The sequence below is a fragment of the Schistocerca gregaria genome, chromosome 2 (genome assembly GCF_023897955.1).
Source record: "Schistocerca gregaria isolate iqSchGreg1 chromosome 2, iqSchGreg1.2, whole genome shotgun sequence".
In the NCBI taxonomy this organism is placed as follows: Eukaryota; Metazoa; Arthropoda; class Insecta; order Orthoptera; family Acrididae; genus Schistocerca; species Schistocerca gregaria.
Genome location: NC_064921.1, coordinates 522,016,782 through 522,042,352, shown reverse-complemented (window position 1 = coordinate 522,042,352; position 25,571 = coordinate 522,016,782). Strand labels below are relative to the sequence as shown.

The following is a 25,571-nucleotide window of genomic DNA, read 5'->3' as shown; positions in this document are numbered from 1 at the left end:
AAAAATGTGAGCTATGGGGGAAGGCAGGCAATATACAATATGTACGAGAATAAATAGGGGACTATGAGAATGGAAGATCAAGAAAGAATTAATTTTATTACAAAGTGCTAAGACAGGGATGCAGTCATTCTTGCGGCTGTTAAATCTGTCCATCAAAGAAGCAATGACGGAAGAAAGGAATTAAAATTCCAGTTGAAAGTGTCAGTGATAAGATTGCCCGATTACTATGCTGTCGTCAGTTACTGATGAATTAAAGTACCTGTTGAATGGAATGAACAATCTAGAATATGGATTGAGAGTAAATGAGAGCAATGAGAAGTCGCAGAAGTAAGATTAGTTATAAACTCATCATCAGAATTTGGTACCATGAGGCAGACAAAGTAGAATAATTGTTACCTTGGAAGCAAAATAACAAATGAAAAGGCAGAATAACACAAGCAGTGTATTCCTGGCCAAAAGATCTGCTAATGTCAAATATCTGCACCTATGTCGATACTAAGCAAACCACCTTGTGGTGTGTGACAGAGGATACTTTGTGGGAAGAACAATTGCTGGTAAGCCTTCGTGTGGGTCTGAATCAGTCTAATTTCATTGTCAATTTTTTTCACGAGATACACATAGGAGGAAGCAATATGTTTTTGTTAACTCTTGTAGGATTGTACGCTCTCGGAACATTAACAGTAAACCACACCATGATGCAGAATGCCTCTTGTGGCATCTGCCACTGAAGTTTATTGATAATATCCTTGTTGCTTTTATGTTTACTAAATGAGCCAGTAACAAAACTTGCTGATCTCTATTTTCTCTATCGTTTTTATCTGGTATGGGTCCCATACTGATGAACAGCATTTAAGTATTGCTTAAATGTGGGCTTTGTAAGCTACTTCCTTTGTTGATGGACTAAATTCCTTAGGAGTCGTCCAATGAATCTGTCTGACATCTGCCTTTCCTGCAATAGTTTTAAGTGGTAGGTTACACTTTAGATCACTCCATATGCATACTCTTAGATATTTTATGGCAGTAACTGCTTTCGGTTCAGCTTTAATTTGAAGAGGAAGTTAATGTGGATGTGAAGCACAGGAATGTAATAATATGAATTCTGACAAGTTGGGAAAATCAAGAGGAATAGAGCTACTTGTGATGTCTTGTGATAGGACTTTGGAAACTGGGTGGACTGAAAAGAAATGAAGTGGTACTGTGCAGAATTGATTAGAAAAGGAATATGTGGAAAACAGTGACAAAAAGAAGGAAGTGGATGACAGGACATATAAAGGCATTAAGAAATAACTTCTATGTACTAGATGGTAAAAACTGTAGGTGAAGACAGAGATTGGATTATATGCAACCAATAATTTAGGATTTTGGGTGTATTTGCTACTCAGAGATGAAGAAATTGGCACAGGAGAGGAAGTTGTGGTGATCTACATCAAACCTGTCTGAAGACTGATGATGGAAAAGTGGAGGAGACACATCGTGTACCATGCTGAGGGCCCAGTCTTAAAAGAATTGTGTTATTCATGGATGAAATAAATGACTTCCAATATGATTGCATTCTGAGGAGCTTGCCCATTACGTAATATGTCTTTCTGTTGTTAATTTCACGCACATTTAAACATACATGAATTGTTGAGTATGTTAACTTGCTCTCTAAAGGTTGCACTTTTTAATATATGATGTATTTGTTGGTAAACATTGTTTGATAATTAGTTCAAGGAAGAGCAGCAATGTAACTTGATTGTCTCATATCTAGCAGGATCAAACTAATTGGCGTGAAATGTGCCGCATGGCAATTCCTCTTTTGCTGCACGCTTTGGGCCCACCTCCTGATGTTTCTAATATTGGCACAGTTAAGGCATCTGAATCTCGTCGAAAGATCGTTCATCAGTGGAGCAAGGAAGCTGCATTCCGCATCAGTCAGGCAGGTGAGCATTATCCATTTAAAATGTTATTAAGATCTGTAATCCACATTGTAGTGAATTAAATAAATGATATACCTAAGTTGCAAGTATCGATGCTTATTATTTCGATGTTACGTTTTTCCTGACATAATGATTTTGTTGTTAAAGGTGTTTGTATTGTTGTATCTCAAAAAATTTTGCAGGAATCGTAGTTCATACTGACACATAACTAAACACGAGCTTTATTCTTGGTCGTATTCAGATTTGGCAACCTGGGAGTTTTCTGCGTGGAAGATTGCCTGGCTACCAGTCTTTCATTACTGTAGGCTGGATATGTGATTCTGTAACCATTGTTAACTGTAACAATTTAATTTGTGTGTGAGAATTGCTAGATTAGGTTAACTGAGTGTGTCATGTTGATGCTAAGAAAATAATCAGTGTGAAGATCAGCAGCACACTGAGGCAAAGGAGTTCAAGCAAAACAATAGGGAAACTGTGGTGCCTTGTATACTCATTCTTTAATATTGCTAAGGCATGAATGCAGTTCTTGGGCTGTCTTTTTCTTGACTCTTTTTGGGCCCAAAGTGGCATTATTCTAAACCAGCCAGTAACACAGGTGTTCCACTGATCAGGAGTAACAACCAACCAATAGAACTTGGCTGGTGATGGTATTAACTTGAGATCCCCTGTTGATTGTATTAACTTGAGATTCCGTGTTGATTACACACATTACTTCATGTGAATAAAAAACCAGTTGCATTTCACAAGAAGGATATTGTCTTGACTCCTTACTGGCTATGTATCAACAGATTGTATTGTTAGAGGTATTTCATAATGTTGGAACACAGTAAATGTTCCAAAATCCTGCTGAAAATTGGTGTCAGTGATATGGTTCTATAAGTCAGCAGATTGCTTCTATTTCCTTTCTTTAGTACTGATGGAACATTTGCACTTTCCAATATTTAAGTAGGAGGTTTTTCATTGAGCGAGTAGTTGTAAAGGATTGCCAAAAATGGAGCTATTTGATTACCATGTTCTGAAAGGAACATACTTGATATACAATCTGGATTACAAAAATTCCCTTTGAGTGACTTAATTTGCTACACTGTGCAGAGGGTATCTACTTCTTAAGCATGTTGGCAGCTGTAATCAATTTGAACTCTAGAATATTTATTGCATCTTCAGCAAAAGAATTTCAGAAATTAGTGTTTTGTAACTCTGCTTCAGTGTTGCTGTCATCACTAACATTACCAATGCAGTCACATCATTGAATATGTTGATAAACTTAAATAAGCTTAATAAGCTTCTAAGATAAGTCATAGGGTCAGTATTGCTTCACGTGTTCCAACATTTCTATGGAATCCAAACTGATCTTCCCCAAGGTCTGCTTCTACTAGTTTTTTCATTCGTTTGTAAATAATTCGCTTTAGTATTTTGCAGCCGTAACTTATTAAACTGATAGTTCAGTAATTTTCACATCTGTCAACACCTGCATTTTTTGGGATTGGAATTATTATATTCTTCTCGAAGTCTGAGGGTATTTCGTCTGTCTCATACATATTGCTCACCAGATGGTAGATTTTTGTCAGGACTTGGCTCTCCCAAGGCTGTCAGTAGTTCTAATGGAATGTTGTCTACTCCCAGGATCTTGTTTAGGCTCAGTGCTCTGTCAAACTCTTTAAGCAGTATCATATCTCCCAATTCATCTTCATCTACATCCTCTTCCATTTCCACAATATTGTCCTCAAGTACATCGCCCTTGTATAGACCCTCTATATACTCCTTCCACCTTTCTGCTTTCCCTTCTTCACTTAGAACTGGGTTTCCATCTGAGCTCTTGATATTCGTACAAGTGGTTCTCTTTTCTCCAAAGGTATCTTTAATTTCCTGTAGGCAGTATCTATCTTGCCCCTAGTGAGATGAACCTCTACATCCTTACATTTTTCCTCTAGCCATCCCTCCTTAGCCATTTTGCACTTCCTGTTAATCTCATTTTTGAGACGTTTGTATTCCTTTTTGCGTGCTTAATTTACTGCATTTTTATATTTTCTCCTTTCATCAATTAAATTCAATATTTCTTCTGTTACCCCAGGATTTCTACTACCCCTAGTCTTTTTACCTACTTGGTCCTCTGCTGCCTTCACTACTTCATCCCTCAAAGCTACCCATTCTTCTTCTAGTGTGTTTCTTTCCCCCCCTCCTTGTCAATTGTGCTCTTATGCTCTCCCTGAAACTCTTTACAACCTCTGGTTCTTTCAGTTTATTCAGGTCCCATCTCCTTAAATTCCCACCTTTTTGTAGTTTCTTCAGTTTTAATCTACAGTTCATAACCAATAAATTGTGGTCAGAGTCCACATCATGATGCTTCTATGAAAGTTCCAAATGGTTAACTACATTTCTGTTGAAGTTGCAAATGGTTAACAAGCCAGGCGAAAATAAATCACTGCATTTTCAACAGAATACTTTTTAAATACTAATGAAAGAAGAGGTGACTGTAGATTATTTTGAATGGTCACCATGCATGTGGATCTGGAGGAATCCTGCTTTATGTTCATTTTTTTTTTTTTTTTTAAATATAGAATTCCCCTCCAGCACTCTGCATTTCCCTTATAGCACTTTGAGCAGTCCCACACCACTGTTGCTCTCCCCATGCTTCCCCAGACAACTGTGCCTCTAGCGGCCATGGCATTTTGTGTCTGCTATAAACTACTGTGAAGTGAAGTGAAAACATGACGACAGTCAGTGTGTACCTCCCAAGAAAAGTTGGGACATACTGGGGTTTTGACCATTTAACAAAAAGCCCAGAGTTCATTCTCTCTCTCTCTCTCTCTCTCTCTCTCTCTCTCTCTCTCTCTCTCTCTCTCTCTCTCTCTCTCTCTTTCCCCCAGAAACTAAAATCCCTCCTTTACCTGAACAACATGACAACAAACCTTTGAAAAAATAAAACCTCATTTATATCAGCTTTAGTACTGACAGTTAATGGTTTTGCCACTAGAGAGCATCCAGTCTCACATTTGTAGTCTGGCTGTTGTATTTTGCTTGAGATGGTTGCCACTAGATACTGTATTCACTGTCTGCAGCTTTAGATACTTCAGAACAAAATGCTTGTTTTCAGCCTCTGTCCTTCATTGTAAAGGTAGTGTGTCTGAAAAAGGATGACTAGTGATACTGAATTTGTCATTTAATTTAGTGAGTCAGAAAGTGAAGAAGTGTGATATTATGTCATAGGAGAAAGTTCATCAGATGACCGTTTGGCATGTGCTCGCCAGTTGTATAAGACAAATCTGTCTATTGTGCTCCAGCAAATGCCGCCACTATTACCATTCACAGAAAGAGTGTAATTCATCTAGTAGTGAACAACTGTGCTGATAATGTTATGTTACGTGGATCAGGTCACTGATGATCCAGTAAACATTGTTGTCACAGTATATTTAAAGCCAACATATTTCGCATTGGAAAGAGACTACCAGTGACGAAATGTGTTTCACTGTTTTATGCTACAAGGTCTTGTGATGAAACCAAACTATCAAATGTAATGGACAAAACATCAATGCTCATTACACTGATATTTCAGCAGGTGTTGGCTTTCTTGATTTATGATTCTCAAAAAGGGCCTCCATGTTTTGGATGATTTGGTGTATAATCCTGTGAAACACCCACCTTCAAAGCCAAATAAAATTTCATTTGTACATCAACATCTCTACAACATATTCAAAAGTTTGTGCACACCAGGTAGAGATATATCTACCAATGAAAAGGGCAAGGTTTGGCATCAAGACATTCATGTTATATAAATCCCAAACTGGGTGTGTGGGGTGTCTCATTATCTATACAGCAAAAAGAATGAAATTTGACGAACTACGTTATGATATGCCACAGTCACCTTATATTGTAAGGATGCTGATAGAACCACTTCTAAATAAAGGCTGTTGCCTTACCATTGATAATCCTTGCATATCTCCTCAACTTGATGATTTACCTGCTGCTCAGAGAACTGATATGTACGGAGCTGTGCAGCCATCAGGAAGAAACGTGTCTCCGCCATTTCCTCATAAAAACTATAGAAGGGGAAATACATTGCTTTTCAGAGGGGAAGAGTGACAGCATTCACTGGAAGGACAAAAGAGATGGTTCTATTTTGACAACAGTTCACAATGCTGAAATGAAAGCAGTAGAGAAATGACACAAAGAAGTATTGAATCCAGTGGCTGCTGTGGCATACAGTGACACAAAGGGCAGAGTAGACAAGGTATATCAGCACGTGGCTAACAACCCAGTGACTTGTGAAAGGGGGAGGAGCTTTTTCCATCTCACAGGATTTGCATTGTGGATTGTATACACCCTGTTAGAACCCTAAGGGTTTGTTTTTACCACCTTGTTTTTGTCTTCAAAAGTAGCAGGTCATCCTTGTTCAAGCACCAGTCACAGGCATCTGATTGACCAATATTTTCCATAAATAATTTCGCCCACCGTCAAGAACCAACATCCAATGAGGACATGTGCAATGTGCGGTCGAGTATGGGATGCAGATGGGTAATAGGTGAGAAGGGAATCAAGATACTGTTGTGAAGAATGATGCCACCCTGCGCATTGTTCCTTACTTTTGTGGTTACACATAGCTACAGACATTTATAGCCATTGCGAAATTCATATTTCAACGACGTATCTACATAGCAAATTTAAAAAAGTTTCAATATACTTCAGTCACAGGTTTAAGAGCTATCTTTGTATGTTCATATGTAATGTCATTCATTAAATGATGATCCTCATTCAACAAAGATAATGTTTTTTGGAACATAGTTTGGTAAAAAATCATTGTTAGGGGGTTAAACGATGAATAATTTTCTGTCTGTTCCATCAATATAGTAACTGATTTTACAATTTTGAGTAAAGCCTCTATCTGATCCTGTTAATTTTATTTCAGGACATGTTCTCCTGGCTATGCTTCATGAACGTCGTTCTCAGTTCTTGGACAGAATAACACAGTATTGCTCTGGAAATTGGCGTGAAAGGGTTTTTCAGGTCAGTTACTAAAATGTTTCTTTTTAGCACTAATGGCTTATTTCAAAATATTCACCCAGTAAACAGATATTTCAGTTTTAGTTGTTAGACAAGTATTAATCAGATAGGAAAAATGCTTGCAATTTTCATAAAGTTCACACGCTTCAAACTAAAAAATTTGAAGTCTTAGCAGAATAAAAATTATGGGACAATAGGAGTGTTTCTCATTCAGCATTTTGTAATGCAGTTAATTACATTGCTTCACATAGTAACTATCAGGAAATTATCAGTTTTATTTGCCAGTCTTTACTTGGAATTCGTGCATTGACTTCCTTAATCAGATGTGTGAAACTTTGTGTACATATTAACAACATGTCTGTCTAAAAAGTAGGCTGTAGTCATGTCTTTTGTCACAAGTTTTTATTGTGGAAATATTTACAACTGATAATAAAAATTCAGGCTAATTTTTAATACTTAATCAGTATGTATGTTTGTTCCTGTTGATAGTGCATTAGTGTCTGCCGTCTTAGTTTCCTCCAAATGGTATCCTGAAACATCCAAAAAGACTTAAACTCTGGCTCAGATAGATTTTGTGCTTAAACATATCAGAAAATTTAATTATTTGGAAATTCAGGTTATATTTGATCTGTGCCGCACCTTTGTTGTTCCTAAGGCCAGTTATATAACCTTTTTGGTTCACTCGAGCTTAATTTTCACTCTCCCTTTTCATTTTTTCCTTGTTATTCTGGCCTCTTTAGTTCTCACAAGGACTTACTTAGGCCACTGTCAAGAAATCAGTTGCCATCAGTGTGTCTCATATTGAAACCTGAATAAATTGCAAGTCGCTCTAGAACTTCATACCTCCTAACTGCCCCACTATTAAAACAAATTGCACCATGCAACACACGTAATATCATAGTTTTGAATCCAATAAGAACTATTTTTGGCAGGTTTTTCCCATGTCGAATGTTCGAAACATTCACTTACATTTTAAGTCATCCCATGTAAGTACCATGATAATAGTTTACTGTTATTTAAGTCCCTTGAGATGGGCTTCATTGCTTCTGAAACTGCAAATCCCAGGGATTGATGATGAACGCAAACTCCACCAGTTTCATGTGCTTTCCTGTATCCAGACTGAGTTTACATAACCATCACAAAACCCATGTTATGGAGTGTCATCTGTAGAAGCTCTACAGAAGAGGGTAGCCCAAACTGTTTCTCATCGCCTTTATATCACCTCGATTCCTTCTTATGGCTAAATCATGATGCTGCAGCAAATAGAAAAGTTTCTAAGCAAATAATAATTGAAAGCCAGAGATACACAAGGGAATACTTATGAGCTCTGACAAGCGTATCATCGAGCAGAGCTGCCAACTCACACAGTTGTACACCATATCTATCTCCTATGAGATTCTAAGGAAGACATTGGACATGTGAAAGTAGCCGAAAAAGGGGAGTAGCTACACATTGAGGAATCCTAAAGTAGGTTTCCAAACAACTGCCCAGTGTCCAGTTCTTTTGACACACACACACACACACACACACACACACACACACACACACACACATCCATCCGCACATACACAGACACAAGCAGACATATTTAAAAAGCCTTTTAAGTATGTCTGCTTGTGTCTGTGTATGTGCGGATGGATGTGTGTGTGTGTGTGTGTGTGTGTGTGTGTGTGTGTGTGTGTGTGTGTGTGTGTGTGTGTGTGTGAGTGTACACCTGTCCTTTTTTTCCCCTAAGGGAAGTCTTTCCGCTCCCGGGATTGGAATGACTCCTTACCCTCTCCCTTAAAACCCACATCCTTTCATTTTTCCCTCTCCTTCCCTCTTTCCTGACGAAGCAACTGCCAGTTGCGAAAGCTCGTAATTCTGTGTGTGTGTTTGTGTGTTTTGTTCATGTGCCTGTCTGCCGGCGCTTTCCCGCTTGGTAAGTCTTGGAATCTTTGTTTTTAATATATTTTTCCCATGTGGAAGTTTCTTTCTGTTTATATATATACACTCTTCAAGCTTCAATTTAAGAACAAAAACAAAAAATGGTTTTTTGAAGTGGACTTAAAAGCATGTGAACTCGTGTGTACCGTTACTGACCTGTTTTTTCAGTTTTGGAACTGCTTTTCTTGGCTTCACTTTTCCTGCAATCATTTGGTTTTGTGACAATTTTCTTAAATGATAAACACAACACTGTAATAGTTAACTTGAAATATTGTTACGAATATTGTCACCAGAAACATTACCAAATTTAAACAGATGCAAAATATCCAAGATTGGCGATCTTTTACAGAAGTTCGAAATTTAGTGCCAACTTCATGCGAGATGCTTTAATGGTTTCCCCAATGAAACTTTATCTCGAAACCTGGCAGAAAATCCAGAGAGATTCTGGTTGTATGTGAGGTATGCTAGCAGCAAGACACAATCAAAGCCTTCTCTGCGAGATGGCAATTGAGATACTATTGAAGACAGTGTTGCCAAAGCAGAATTACTTAACACAACCTTCTGAAATGCCTTCACAGAAGAAGACAAAGTAAATATTCCAGAATTTGAATCAAGGACATCTGACAACATTAGCAACGTAGGGGTAGATATCCTCGGAGTAGTGAAGCAACTTAAATCACTTAATAAATGCAAGTCTTCTGGTCCAGACTGTTTACCAATTAGGTTCCTTTCAGAGGATGCTGATGCAATAGCTCTATACTTAAGTCATAAACATTCACACTCATAAATTAAGGATAATGCTAATACATGGTGAAACAACACTCTGGTGTGCGGTTTGCGGGTTTGAATCACCTCGGGGTATGACTATGCGGTCGTCGCACAGTGACGCTGGCAGCTGTCCACATATGCAAAGGTGTGTTGGTGCATGTCAGAGTATGGTGCAAGGAGTAAGTGTGCAGACGTTTCCAGACGTGCTAATGGTACTGTGTGTTGAAAATGGCTCAAAGAACACACATTGATGACATTATGAGGGATAGAATACTAGGGCGACTGGAGGCTGGTCAAACGCAGCTGGTCGTAGCATGGGCCCCGCGTGTGCTACAAAGTGTGATCTCAGGATTATGATAACAATTCCACCAGACAGGAAACACGTCCAAGCACTGCAATAAGAGACGTCTGCAGTGTAAAACACCACAAGAACACTGATACCTCACCATCAGTGCCTGCAGATGGCCACAGAGTACTGCAATTAGCCTTGCTCGGGACCTTACTGCAGCCACTGGAATAGTTAAAAGGAAAATAGTGCAGCCATTGTCTTAATGCAGAAACGGAGTGATTTATCTGATGTCCAGAAGGTCATGATCCTTGTATTTTGGGCCAAGGGTGGAAGTATTTCTTAAATGGTTAAGTTTGTAATTTGTTTGTGCACTACTGTGGTTAAAATATTCAGTGGCAAAGTGGCGCTACCCGAAATTTGTTGCTAAGCAACTGCGGTGCACCACGAACCATAGATGACAGAGGTGAATGATGGCTTTAGCGATGTGTACTTCTGAACAGACATGCAAAAAAGAAATTTTGCAGTTCAAACAATTGGCGAAGTAACAAAGTTGTCCAGTGAAATCAGACATACGTAAAATCTGAAAAATTAGAGCTACAAAACTGTGTTATTAAATTTTAGACTTTGTTATTTAAGATTGAAATGTTTTGAAGCACAAGAACATTGATTATAGATAATTTTTGAAATAGAACATTTTTCAGAAAAGTTAAATGTTTACAGAAAAGAGTGAAGGGTTTCAGGTGAACTGTATACATTTATAAGCAGCAATTGCTCATTAAGAATTTCACCTCCCATGTGCCCTTACCTGACTTCTGTTATGAATGTATAAAAATTATTTCCAGGTAAACTATTTAGACTATTGTCATCAGTAATTGGGAAATTACATCATGAATCAAATAGTAATGTAGCTGTTTTTGTTCTTGTTGTATGCATGCTATTATTAAAACAAAATCATATTATGAAAGTAACTATGGTGAAAGGGAGCAGAATCAGAAAAGAGAAAATAATAGTAAGCAAAACAGCATGCATGTTAAACTGTGATGTTTATCATCGTGAAAAGAAAAGAACAAGTAGAAAGGGTCCATCTTGCTCTCACACATTACCAAACCACATGGGATCTCTGTTTCACTTCCCATTGTCTCAATTGCTTCACGATTCCTTGGCCATTCTGCTTGTTAACTCACAACAGCATTTTCAGCATTCCTTTTTTTTTAATTTTACTTGTAATTCGCCATATTCTTGCACTTCAAATACCATATACGTTGGTTCATATATTACTCTCTTGGTATTCTTACAAGGGGAGGCTGCGACGTTGAGATCACTGATTTACTTCAGACTTCGTACTCCTTTATAGTTTAATCCACGAATGATGACAGTTAGTGCGGCTCGAGACACAAACATTTTAGAGATAGTAAATGTTTTAAAAAACCACTTGCATTTCCATGAAGTTATAGTGAATTTGATGTCATTTGACTATAGTTTTAATTAAATTTAATTATTAGAACAAACATATTTATAACTACTGACAAGTAAATGAAGACACACAGAGTTTTCCTGAAAATGAATGCCTGTTGTGATTTGGAAAATCCCTTACACAGTAATACTTGCTCAAAACAGAACTGCCTGGGACTTGAAATAGTTTTCCAAATTGGACAAGTTTCTGTATTACACAAAAGCCACTGGACTGTGTAAAATTTGGCAGGTAACGTGCACAAAAGCTCAGTCAATTTTTTAATTTATGCGTATACTGTGTTTACGTACCTCCACTTCAGCACAGTAGATGTTCATTTACTGTATATTGGACAATAGAACACTGGACTATTCACTAATTGATGAATGCCATGGCATTTCTATATTTTTACTTGAACTTCAAAGTTGTTTGTTAGTGTGTGCTGCAAATTGCATAACATTGTTCATGCCTGCAAAGGCATTATCAGGCATAATCATTTTTATAGGGATGTCATTTTGCTCCTCGTCTTCTTCTTCTTCTTCCTCATTCTGTGTTGTGGATATCTATTAAATCTGTTGCTGAAGTGAAAGTGGAATGAGTTGTCAGGAAGTTATCACTTCGAATATAATCATCTGCACTACATGAAACGTTTAGAATTTTCATTAATTCAGCAATTGATACTGCATTTTCTTGAAAACTCAGTGACCATAGAAGCATCTTGTTCTTGACACCCCCCTCCCCAAAAGCCCGCTTTGTTGAAGCACTTGGTTACAGTTTCAGGTTTTATTTCCTTTATGGCCAAGCCACTCCAATTTACTGCATCCAGGACAGAAACGAACTGTGCAAGAGCAAATGCACTTTTGGCTTCAGCACTTACGAATTAGAGAGTGTATCAGTAATCACCTAAAATGACACTTTAATGTGTAAATAACCCCCTGGTCCATGGGTTGTGAGAGGCTGGTTGAACCTGGTGGAAATCAAGCCAATTTCATATTTGATAACATTACTTTCAGGTGGCAGGTTGCATTGTCTAGGAAAAGAACAACTTGCTGATTTCCTTTCTTCGTTTCGGCATTGAAAGAGCCCAGCCATTCTTCCGTAAGACCACTCACCATCCATACCTTTCTATTGCTTCAACACTTGACTGTAAGCTTACTGACATACACCCCCCCCCCCCCCCCCCCCAAGCCTTTCCAATCACTAGTGGCTTCTCCATTTCACCTAACATGTTTCCATATAGCAGTACAATGAATCTTTCCTTGGACATTTTTCCGCCTGTGCACTTCTCACCACAAATTACTAGTGTTTTTGAAGGTGGCGCCTGAGAAATAAGTTGGACAGTATTGTCTTCCATTCTGTTGCTACACTTCCCTACCCATCCTTAGCTTCCCCACACACTTCATTCCACACGATTTTGTCCTTAGCTTTGAAGCCCTCCAGCCATACTGTCGATGTCTTAAACTCCGTAATTCAAACTCTTTAGTGACTTTCAGAGCTTCAGATAGAGGTAAGCTTTTTACCTGTGCACTTCAAAACCATTTCCACACTCTTTCATTAATTTTTTTCATTTCCATTCTTTTTCGCCTTTATTTTCATCTGCCTGTTCTTATCCTTGTTTCTTCAAGTCTAATAAATCTGTGTTTTACAGCATTTGAAACGCAGCATGATTTCGTGCACACAGAGTTTTTCTTTCTCACTCTCCTTGATTACATTAATCTTTTCATTAAGTGTTAACGACACATACTGTTTGTTCAATATCATGTTATCGTATCCATGAAAGTGCTATTAGTCAACTGAAATTGGCAATAATGACCCCTCTAGGTAAAAGCATTGTTCAACGGAACAATACACACTGCTTTCACTGTGCGCATTGCAGCAGTGTGTTGGTAGATGCGCAACAATGTTCTTGTATGTACCGGCGTGTGTCAATGTGTGTACCGGCGTGTGTCAATGAGGAAAACAAGAAACCCGACAGGCAGAGTGCTGACGAATGATCTGTTTCCTTTGATGTACTGTACCAACACTGAGTGTAACTTAATCGTTGCTGTACAGAGTGGCGCATTTTTAGGTCCACACCAGCTGCACTGCACTGTGCTGGATGTCTCTTCTTGGTTTTGCTCCACTTAACCAGGCATTAAATTTAATGTCCTTGTGATAACTAATGAACTGTAATACAGTAGTACTGTATAGGTAGTTTCTCATATTATACAATGAATTATTAAGTATGTTCTAAAATAAATTTGTGTTCTGTTTCCATGTTAGGCACGTTGTGCTTTATACAACAAAAGTCACATATGTGAAAGTGCTCTGAATGCTTCAGGACTGGAGTACTTATATCATTTGGGCAGATTTCCAAATTGTATACATGCCGATTTGAGCAAGTTTTACTGTACATGCTATCTGTTAAAGTAGTTGGAACTACTTTTCACCTCGACACTTTGAGCTGCAGGCCCCAGTTGGCAGTTAACCTGCTTAGTGGTGAGACATTGATAATGTAGCAAGAATGAAGAGTGTAGGTGCAAATGTTTTGAATATAACAGGATTTACACTTGTACTACAAAAATGAAAGTTTGAGCAGGAGGCGAACTGTCGTCTTGTACACGTACATCTTACAAAGCTCGAACATCACTCACTTGACCACTGTGAGCTCTAACATTTGGCACTTACCCACGGATACAACAGTTAAACAATACAAGCATAAAACTTCCCTTGCAATTTTCTTGGAATTGGCAGAGTAGTGCACATTACTGCTTAAACATTATTATGTTTCAATGGTCTGCAAAAGGTGTTCTAAGTAAATTCATAACCCCAACGTTGTGGCCTAACCTTGTTAGTCATCTCTTTACTCAATCCTTTTTTTAATTTGTTGCTGCTCTAGTTCAACCAATTCTGTTCACAGTTCCTGCTCTCTGTCTCCTTTTTCCAATGATACTCTTCAGGTATTTATATAATTTACTGCTTTTCAAATTGTATTTTGACCCATAAGCCAGTCATATTGTCTCCAACTAAGACATATTCTACCTTTTGTACATTTATTACTCCAATTCCTACACTTCTTTTGATTTGCATAGCATATAATGCATGTCATCTTCATCTGCTGATATGAACACAGTAAACATGCTACTGACAGTACTTTCTTCAACAGGTAATCTCGTGCCATAGTGAATCCTTCTCCAATCTACATGTCATGTTGTATACAGGGAGATTCCATGATGATACAAACTTGGAGATATTTCAGAGGGTGTTGTTGTTGTTGTCTTCAGAGGGTAAACGTATAGATTTCAGGTAAGGGAGCCTGGTCCGGAAGCAACAGAATCAGAAGTTAAGTGACACCATGACAGTGCAATACTTGTACTGTTGTTGCTAAGATTGCTAGGCAGGCAACTTCCAGAAGTCTCATATGAACAAAACAAGAAATAAATGTCCAATAAATGTGAACTCTAAAATGCATCCCTTTAGATCTATGAGCACTTGTTCATTAGAAAAGATGTTTCACCATAATGAAGATGAAAATGTGCTCATAGCTTGTAAGGTATGATTTTTAGAGCCAATATTTACTGGATTTTTGTTCTTGTTTTGGTCCATACTACCACCTCTGAAAGCTGTGTAACCTACAATATTAGCACCAATAGTATTGGTACATGTATTACACTGTCAGAGGTATTGGAATGATTTTCGCTAACAACTTTAGAGTCGGTCATTTCTGGATCAGGGTGCCTTGTTTGAAATTGATGTATTTATACTCCTCCAGCATTCCTAAAAGTTTCTATCATCATAGTATCACCTTCTACATATCTTACAGGAAATATTGCCAACTCAACCTTTTATTTTAAAAAGTGCACTTGCAGGGTTTTAGCCACAGCAATTTATTCCATGTGAAAATTTGGGCTATATTCTGATAGAATGCATTTATAACTTTCTGAAATGTACCTTTTAAATTTCACGTGCAGTGGTTGTTTGTCATATGCTCCACCCCACTGCAGCCATGTAATGTCAGATCACAAAGTACTGTACAGTAGAGTGAGTAAGAGGTTTTTGAAATACTGCTGTGACATTGACAACATGCATTGTTAATTACGTCAAAGTGCACAGTTTTTTACCTGTAGCTTATGCCAGAGATCTTTTTGCTCTGAACATTTTTATGTTGCAGTTCACAAATGCAGTGTAACTGAATTAAATAAATGAGTGTGTCATTTCATTATTAAAACCACTGTTGAACGTTACTTCCTCTGGATTGTAAACTTGACTGTTAAAGAGTAGTGGTACATAAGGAGGATAAGCACTCTCCTTCACTGTTATTGGCATCACTAAATTGTAAATAGAAAGTAATGAACTTTATTTCATAATAACTCTTCAGTTTCTTAAGTTTACTCATTTTGCTTTTAAGGCTTATATATAGCTGCAGAATATCAATACAAAAATATGGTTGAATAATATCGAATGTATATTTTTGTGAATTGACATTTTATGTACCAACCGCACATCACTTACGTATTTTCCACGTAGAAAAGTGTGTTCTCAAACAAGATTTCATAACATGTTTGGCAGATGTGTCCTCACCTTCAACTTCAAATAAATAGTAGGGCTCTGGTTGTTACTCTGCTGTACAGTACCTCATGCTCAGGCATTAGGGGACTGTAGTGGGATGGAGAGAGTGAAAATAACTGGTGTACACTAATTTTAAAAGCTGTACTTTCAGAAGTTCATAACTGTGTTCTATCAGAATTGTGGCCCAAATTTTTGTATAATATTGATTGCTGGGGCTGATATTTTGCAGGTGTACTTTTCCTCCTCAAAATATGATACTGAGTTGATGTTTTTTTGTTAATAGATGATAAGTTGTGGGATAGTGATATGCACATATACAGATGGCAGTAATACCGTGTACACAAGGTATAAAAGGACAATGCATCGGTGGAGCTGTCATTCATAGTCAGTGTGATTCAGATCAAAAGATTTCTGATTTGGTTTTGGCCACACAATGGGAATTAAAACTTTGAACGCGTAGTGGTAATTGATGTGTGGGACATTCCATTTCAGAAATAGTTAGGGACTTCTGTATTCAGAGGTCCATAGTGTCAAGAGTTTGCCAAGAATACCAGATTTCAGGCATTACCCCTCACCATGAACAACTAAAAGACCCTCACTTACCGACAGAGCTGCAGCGTTTCTGGAGGGTTGTCAGTGCTAACAGGTAAACAAAACTGCCTGAGAACTCCAGAAATCAATGTAGGATGTCCACTCCAATAGTTGAGTGGTCAGCGCAATGGACTGTCATGCCAAGGGGCCCAGGTTTGATTCCTGGCTCGGTCAGAGATTATCTCAGGGACTGGGTTTGTGTTCATTCTCTCATCATCAACAACAACAACACCACGCAAGTCACCGAAGCAGCGTGAACTCAAGACTTGTGGCAGGTGACAGGTCTACCCGACAGGAGGCCCTAGCCACACGACATTTCAATTTCCAAAGCTGGATGCACAATGATCCTATCCATTAGGACAGTGTGGGCTATGGCAGCAGATAACCAATGTGAGTGCATTGGCTAAAAGCATGGTATCACCTGCAATGCCTCTCCTGGGCTTGTAACCATATCGTTTTGAATCTAGATGACTGGAAAACGATGGCATCGTAAGATAACTCCAGATTTCAGTTGGTAAGATATGATAATGGGATTAGTGCGCATGAAGACCCCACAAAGCCACGGACTCTAGTTGACAAGGGGCTGTGCATTTTGTTAGTGGTTCCATAGTGATATGGGCTGTGTTTACATGGAATGGACTGGGTACTTGTGTCCAGTGAACTGATCATTGAGTAGAAATGTTTACGTTTGGCTACTTCGGAGACAAATTGCAGCCAATCATGGACTTCATTTTCCTAAACAATAATGGAATTTTTACTGATCACAGTGCATGTCACCGGACCACAATTGTTTGCGATTGTTTTGATGAACCTACTGGACAGTTCGAGCAAATGATTTGGCCATCCAGATTGCCGGACATGAATTTGACCAAATATTTATGGAACATAATAGAATGGTCAGTTTGCGGTCTGTTGAAAACCTCATAGCCCTTTGGAGTGAAATGCCACCATATTAGAAAAGATATTAAGAAAAGATCATGGCAAGCGTTCCTAACCCCTTTAAATTATTCATTTTAACCCTTCAGCACCTGCCAGGGCTGAGTGACCAGCCTGCCCTACCAGCTAAAGGGGCAAAGGTATTGGCCACCTCACCGGCAGATGGCTGACAGCCCTATGATTGCTGCAGGCTGTAGTCACTGTCAGTGCATCACGCGTTCCAGCGTAAATATAACCACTCTTCACTATTATTATTTATAAAATCAGTATAATACTGTATGGTCACAGTGGTTGCAGTTTTCGATAAACTTGAAAGAGAACTACAAATTCAATCCAAGCTTTCTGTTTTAAGTTTATACTGGGCTACTAAGAAGTTAGTATAGAAACATTAAAACTTTTTACATGTGATTGGAGAATTCTGTAATGTGAGATTTATGTAAGTGACAGTCTTCTCTTCCGTGCAGCAGCATGGGTTGCTGAGAAACTGCACGTGGTTTACTACTTTGTTAGTCATTAGAAACATCTGGTATGTAAGTTGTAGGATAATTCAGGCCCTTAAGATATTGTGTATTGCACCTGTTCAATGAAATCATAAGCAGAAAGGCAACAGGAGCAAAATTAAAGCTGTAGTGCTTTTTGGCATTACAAAGAAAAGCAGTTAACGATGGTATTGCCAGGAATTTCGAATGTGGACAACTGAAAGTCACCATTCTATTGTGTACATTTACTTGCTCCTGCGGACAGCCATTAGGCCTTCCTGCCTGCAAGACATAAACAAATGCATTTAGTCATCTGGCAGTTCTACCTGCCAGGCGCACATGTACTCATGTAGCCGTCTGGGCTCTCGACCTACCAGGCATACAAGTACGCCCATAGACCATCAGGAGGATTTCAGATGAAGGTGCAAAGTGCATAAATGGTGCTGCAGTGAAGATTGGTATTCTCCAGACCTGCGAAGGAGACACTGGTCGTACTATGGCAGAAAAGATCACTCACGTAATTATTACCACCATTGATAACATGACTATACTGAAGGTGGATGTGCAGCATGCTTTCCTGTGCAGATGCTATGTACTTAGCTCCACGTATGGAGCATTCGGAGACATGTTTCAGTGTTATTACGGTTTTTCTAGTCTCCATTTCAGTTTACATACAACTTTGGTAATGTCTTTCCTGATTATTTTATGCAAGAGAATAGTATAGTCTTTTAAATGTGGTCCCTTTTTAATTGCTATTAATAGTATTGTGTTCATAACAACGAACCCTGTAATGTGCTTGATATTCATAAATGAGTTTTTTAATTTTTTGCTCTTTTTCTGGCCTTCCAGCAGCCACACAGTAGTTAAGATTCATTGTTATGAGGTTAGAGAAGTGGTTGAACAATACTGGTTTCAAATGTTCTGTTGTAAAAGTTTTAACCAATCCAGAAGCGTGTTTTATTCTTCTAGAAAATAAAATTAGGCTCACGATTTTAACTTTTAAAGATGTGATGAGATTCCTGAGCCCAAAATTCATGGACGAACATTAGTTGGTTGGCACAGGTGAGAGATTTGTAACCAGTTGCTCAAGCACTTGATATTTTAAAATGTATAAACCATATGAGCTGTGGACTGGACACACCTGGTCTAATTTAGTTTCTGCATGATAGTGCCAAATTATGGCTATACAGTTTATGTATCTGCTTGGTCAGCACATGAGTTGAAGATCCTTGATTTGGCTAGCCATCAAGGAGTCAGGTTGGCTAAGGGTGCATTTGGAACCAGCCCTGTTCCCAACATTTTTGCTGAGGCTGGGGAACAAGCACTTACTATTAGGTGACATCTGCTTATTGTGCATTGAGAGTGTAAGACATACTTCCTGCAGCAAATAAAGATTCCAAGACTTACCAAGCGGGAAAGTGCCGGTAGACAGGCACAAAAATAAAACACACACACACACACACACACACACACACACACACACACACACACACACACACACACAACCAAGCGGACATTTGTAAAGGCAAAGAGTTCGGGCAGAGATGTCAGTCGAGGCGGAAGTACAGAGCCAAAGAAGTTGTTGAAAGACAGGTGAGGTATGAGCGGCGGCAACTTGAAATTAGCGGAGGTTGAGGCCTGGCGGATATCGAGAAGAGAGGATATACTGAAGGGCGAGTTCCCATCTCCGGAGTTCGGATAGGTTGGTGTTGGTGGGAAGTATCCAGATAACCCGGACGGTGTAACACTGTGCCAAGATGTGCTGGCCGTGCACCAAGGCATGTTTAGGTACAGGGTGATCCTCATTACCAAAAAACACTGTCTGCCTGTGTCCATTCATGCGAATGGACAGTTTGTTGCTGGTCATTCCCACATAGAAAGCGTCACAGTGTAGGCAGGTCAGTTGGTAAATCACGTGGGTGCTTTCACACGTGGCTCTGCCTTTGATTGTGTACACCTTCCGCGTTACAGGACTGGAGTAGGTGGTGGTGGTGGTGGGAGGGTGCATAGGACAGGTTTTACACCGGGGGCAGTTAAAAGGGTAGGAGCCAGAGGGTAGGGAAGGTGGTTTGAGGATTTCATAGGGATGTCTGCCAATGAACACACCCGTCAACTCCTATCCCAAATCAAAGTCCTCAATCTTTCCTCTCCCACATCCACACTGGCTGTTCATAGCATCCTCCTACAGGCCAACTGAAAATTAGAACAGCATGCCACCCTCCACCTCAAAAAACTATCCAATCTCCTGGTTTCCCACCTCCAGAAAGGCAACTCACTCACCCTCCACAACCTTCCCAACAAACCTCAACCTCCTCTCATTGCACACAGACCCAATCTCTCCCATCTACTCAATCTCCCACTCCCAGCTCCACTCCCCCCCAACACCTCAAAATTCTAGTCAACACAGTCTGGAACCACAACACCCCAATTCAGTAGTTAACCTTTCCTCCAAACCTCTCTCTCAATCCGAAACCTGTGTCCTATCCAAAGGCCTCACCTTCAGCCCCACTCCCAGACAGCGGAAAGACTTACCTTAGGGGGCAAAAAAGACAGGTGCGCGCGCGCGCGCGCGCGCGCACACACACACACACACACACACACACACACACACACACACACACACACACACACACACACAATATTCAGGAAAGAGGGAAGGAGAGGGAAAGACAAAAGGATGTGGGTTTTAAGGGAGAGGGTAAGGAGTCATTCCAATCCTGGGAGCGGAAAGCCGTCTCTTAGGGAAAAAGGACAGATATACACACGCGCGCACACACACACACACACACACACACACACACACACACACACACACACACTCCATCTGCACATATACAGACACAAGCAGGTGGTCTATCAACTTACCAACGCTTTCGTTTGATAAGTTAAATGATCTTTGTTTTTATATACAGGGTGTTACAAAAAGGCACGGCCAAACTTTCAGGAAATATTCCTCTCACACAAATAAAGAAAAGATGTTATGCGGACATGTGTCCGGAAACGCTTAATTTCCATGTTAGAGCTCATTTTAGTTTCATCAGTATGTACTGTACTTCCTCGATTCACCGCCAGTTGGCCCAATTGAAGGAAGGTAATGTTTACTTTGGTGCTTTTGTTGACATGCGACTCACTGCTCTACAGTACTAGCATCAAGCACTTCAGTATGTAGCATCAACAGGTTAGTGTTCATCAAGAACGTGGTTTTGCAGTGAGTGCAATGTTTACAAATGCGGAGTTGGCAGATGCCCATTTGATGTATGGATTAGCACGGGGCAATATCCATGGCGCGGTACATTTGTATCAAGACAGATTTCCAGAACGAAGGTGTCCCGACAGGAAGAAGCCCGAAACAATTGACCGGCGTCTTAGGGAGCACGGAACATTCCAGCCTGTGACTCGCGACTGGGGAAGACCTAGAACGACGAGGACACCTGCAATGGACGAGGCAATTCTTCATGCAGTTGACAATAACCCTAATGACAGTGTCAGAGAAGGTAATGTTGACCACATCACTGTATGGAGAGTGCTACGGGAGAACCAGTTGTTTCCGTACCCTGTACAGCGTGTGCAGGCACTATCAGCAGCTGATTGGCCTCCAAGGGTACACTTCAGCGAATGGTTCATCCAACAATGTGTCAATCCTCATTTCAGTGCAAATGTTCTCTTTATGGATGAGGCTTCATTCCGACGTGATCAAATTGTAAATTTTCACAATCAACATGTGTGGGCTGGCGAGAGTCCACACGCAATTATGCAATCACATCAACAGCACCCCACCCCCCAACCCCACCCCTCCCCTCTCCCCCCATTAACCATGAACCTTGCCGTTGGTGGGGAGGCTTGCATGCCTCAGCGATACAGATAACCGTACCGTAAGTGCAACCACAACAGAGGGGTATCTGTTGAGAGGCCAGACAAACGTGTGGTTCCTGAAGAGGGGCAGCAGCCTTTTCAGTAGTTGCAGAGGCAACAGTCTGGATGATTGACTGATCTGGCCTTGTAACAATAACCAAAACGGCCTTGCTGTGCTGGTACTGCGAACGGCTGAAAGCAAGGGGAAACTACGGCCGAGGGCATTCAGATATACTGTATGAGTAGATGATGATGGCGTCCTCTTGGGTAAAATATTCCGGAGGTAAAATAGTCCCCCATTCGGATCTCTGGGCGGGGACTACTCAAGAGGATGTCGTTATCAGGAGAAAGGAAACGGATCGGAGCGGGGAATGTCAAATCCCTTAATTGGGCAGGTAGGTTAGAAAATTTAAAAAGGGAAATGGATAGGTTAAAGTTAGATATAGTGGGAATTAGTGAAGTTCGGTGGCAGGAGGAACAAGACTTCTGGTCAGGTGACTACAAGATTATAAACACAAAATCAAATAGGGGTAATGAAGGAATAGGTTTAATAATGAAATGGAAAATAGGAATGCGGGTAAGCTACTACAAACAGCATAGTGAACGCGTTATTGTGGCCAAGATAGATACGAAGCCCACACCTACTACAGTAGTACAAGTTTATATGCCAACTAGCTCTGCAGATGACGAAGAAATTGAAGAAATGTATGATCAAATGAAGAAATTATTCAGATAGTGAATGGAGATGAAAATTTAATAGTCATGTGTGACTGGAATTCGGTAGTAGGAAAAGGGAGAGAAGGAAACATAGTAGGTGATTATGGACTGGGGCAAAGAAATGAAAGAGGAAGCCGCCTGGTAGAATTTTGCACAGAGCACAACTTAATCATTGCTAACACTTGGTTCAAGAATCATAAAAGAAGGTTGTATATATGGAAGAAGCCTGGAGATACTAAAAGGTATCAGATTATACACTCCTGGAAATTGAAATAAGAACACCGTGAATTCATTGTCCCAGGAAGGGGAAACTTTATTGACACATTCCTGGGGTCAGATACATCACATGATCAGACTGACAGAACCACAGGCACATAGACACAGGCAACAAAGCATGCACAATGTCGGCACTAGTACAGTGTATATGCACCTTTCGCAGCAATGCAGGCTGCTATTCTCCCATGGAGACGATCGTAGAGATGCTGGATGTAGTCCTGTGGAACGGCTTGCTATGCCATTTCCACCTGGAGCCTCAGTTGGACCAGCGTTCGTGCTGGACGTGCAGACCGCGTGAGACGACGCTTCATCCAGTCCCAAACATGCTCAATGGGGGACAGATCCGGAGATCTTGCTGGACAGGGTAGTTGACTTACACCTTCTAGAGCACGTTGGGTGGCACGGGATACATGCGGACGTGCATTGTCCTGTTGGAACAGCAAGTTCCCTTGCCGGTCTAGGAATGGTAGAACGATGGGTTCGATGACGGTTTGGATGTACCGTGCACTATTCAGTGTCCCCTCGACGATCACCAGAGGTGTACGGTCAGTGTAGGAGATCGCTCCACACACCATGATGCCGGGTGTTGGCCCTGTGTGCCTCGGTCGTATGCAGTCCTGATTGTGGCGCTCACCTGCACGGCGCCAAACACGCATACGACCATCATTGGCACCAAGGCAGAAGCGACTCTCATCTCTGAAGACGACACGTCTCCATTCGTCCCTCCATTCACGCCTGTCGCGACACCACTGGAGGCGGGCTGCACAATGTTGGGGCGTGAGCGGAAGACGGCCTAACGGTGTGTGGGACCGTAGCCCAGCTTCATGGAGACGGTTGCGAATGGTCCTCGCCGATAGCACAGGAGGAACAGTGTCCCTAATTTGCTGGGAAGTGGCGGTGCGGTCCCCTACGGCACTACGTAGGATCCTACGGTCTTGGCGTGCATCCGTGCGTCGCTGTGGTCCAGTCCCAGGTCGACGGGCACGTGCACCTTCCGCCGACCACTGGCGACAACATCGATGTACTGTGGAGACCTCATGCCACACGTGTTGAGCAATTCGGCGGTACGTCCACCCGGCCTCCCGCATGCCCACTATACGCCCTCGCTCAAAGTCCGTCAACTGCACATACGGTTCACGTCCACGCTGTCGCGGCATGCTACCAGTGTTAAATACTGCGATGGAGCTCCGTATGCCACAGCAAAGTGGCTGACACTGACGGCGGCGATGCACAAATGCTACGCAGCTAGCGCCATTCGACGGCCAACACCGCGGTTCCTGGTGTGTCCGCTGTGCCGTGCGTGTGATCATTGTTTGTACAGCCCTATCGCAGTGTCCAGAGCAAGTATGGTGGGTCTGACACACCGGTGCCAATGTGTTCTTTTTTCCATTTCCAGGAGTGTATAATGGTAAGACAGAGATTTAGGAATCAGGTTTTAAATTGTAAGACATTTCCAGGGGCAGATGTGGACTCTGACCACAATCTATTGGTTATGACCTGTAGATTAAAACTGAAGAAACTGCAAAAAGGTGGGAATTTAAGGAGATGGGACCTGGATAAACTGAAAGAACCAGAGGTTGTACAGAGTTTCAGGGAGAGCATAAGGGAGCAATTGACAGGAATGGAGGAAAGAAATACAGTAGAAGAAGAATGGGTAGCTTTGAGAGATAAAATAGTGAAGGCAGCCGAGGATTAAGTAGGTAAAAACACAAGGGCTAGTAGAAATCCTTGGGTAACAGAAGAAATATTGAATTTCATTGATGAAAGGAGAAAATATAAAAATGCAGTAAATGAAGCAGGCAAAAAGGAATTCAGACGTCTCAAAAAGAGATCGACAGGAAGTGCAAAATGGCTAAGCAGGGATGGGTAGAGGACAAATGTAAGGATGTAGAGGCTTATCTCACTAGGGGTAAGATAGATACTGCCTACTGGAAATTAAAGATACCTTTGGAGATAAGAGAACCACTTGTACGAATATCAAGAGCTCAGATGGAAACTCAGTTCTAAGCAAAGAAGGGAAAGCAGAAAGGTGGAAATAGTACATAGAGGGTCTATACAAGGGCGATGTACTTGAGGAGAATATTATGGAAATGGAAGAGGATGTAGATGAAGACGAAATGGGAGATAAGGTACTGCGTGTGAAGTTTAACAGAGCACTGAAAGACCTGAGTCGAAACAAGGCCCTCGGAATAGACAACATTCCATTCGAACTACAGACGGCCTTGGGAGAGCAAGTCCTGACAAAACTCTACCATCTGGTGAGCAATTGTATGAGACAGACGAAATACCCTCAGACTTCGAGAAGAATATAATAATTCCAATCCCAAAAAATGCAGGTGTTGACAGATGTGAAAATTACTGAACTATCAGTTTAATAAGTCACAGCTGCAAAATACTAACACTAATTCTTTACAGACGAATGGAAAAACTAGTAGAATCCGACCTCGGGGAAGATCAGTTTGGATTCCATAGAAATGTTGGAAAACGTGAGGCAATACTGACTTTACGACTTATCTTAGAAGAAAGATTAAGGAAAGGCAAACCTACGTTTCTAGCATTTGTAGACTTAGAGAAAGCTTTTGACAATGTTGACTGGAATACTCTCCTTCAAATTCTGAAGGTGGCAGGGGTAAAATACAGGGAGCGAAAGGCTATTTACAATTTGTACAGAAACCAGATGGCAGTTATGAGTCGAGGGGCATGAAAGGGAAGCAGTGGTTGGGAAGGGAGTGAGACAGGGTTGTAGCCTCTCCCCTATGTTATTCAATCTGTATATTGAGCAAGCAGTAAAGGAAACAAAAGAAAAATTTGGAGTAGGTATT

The 25,571-nt window shown here is 40.6% G+C and overlaps 1 protein-coding gene across 3 annotated transcripts in view; it reads left to right on the top strand.

The window, feature by feature from the left end:
- Positions 1–25,571, top strand: part of LOC126330069 (E3 SUMO-protein ligase RanBP2-like) — a 257,136-nt gene that overhangs the window by 71,119 nt on the left and 160,446 nt on the right. For 2 of the 3 annotated variants that reach the window (XM_049996317.1, XM_049996329.1), the window contains exons 7-8: positions 1,751–1,922; positions 6,823–6,920. In XM_049996317.1, coding sequence (XP_049852274.1) covers positions 1,751–1,922; positions 6,823–6,920 — 270 coding nt within the window. The remainder of the gene's footprint in view (positions 1–1,750; positions 1,923–6,822; positions 6,921–25,571) is intronic. The other variant, XM_049996325.1, reaches the window with a different exon arrangement.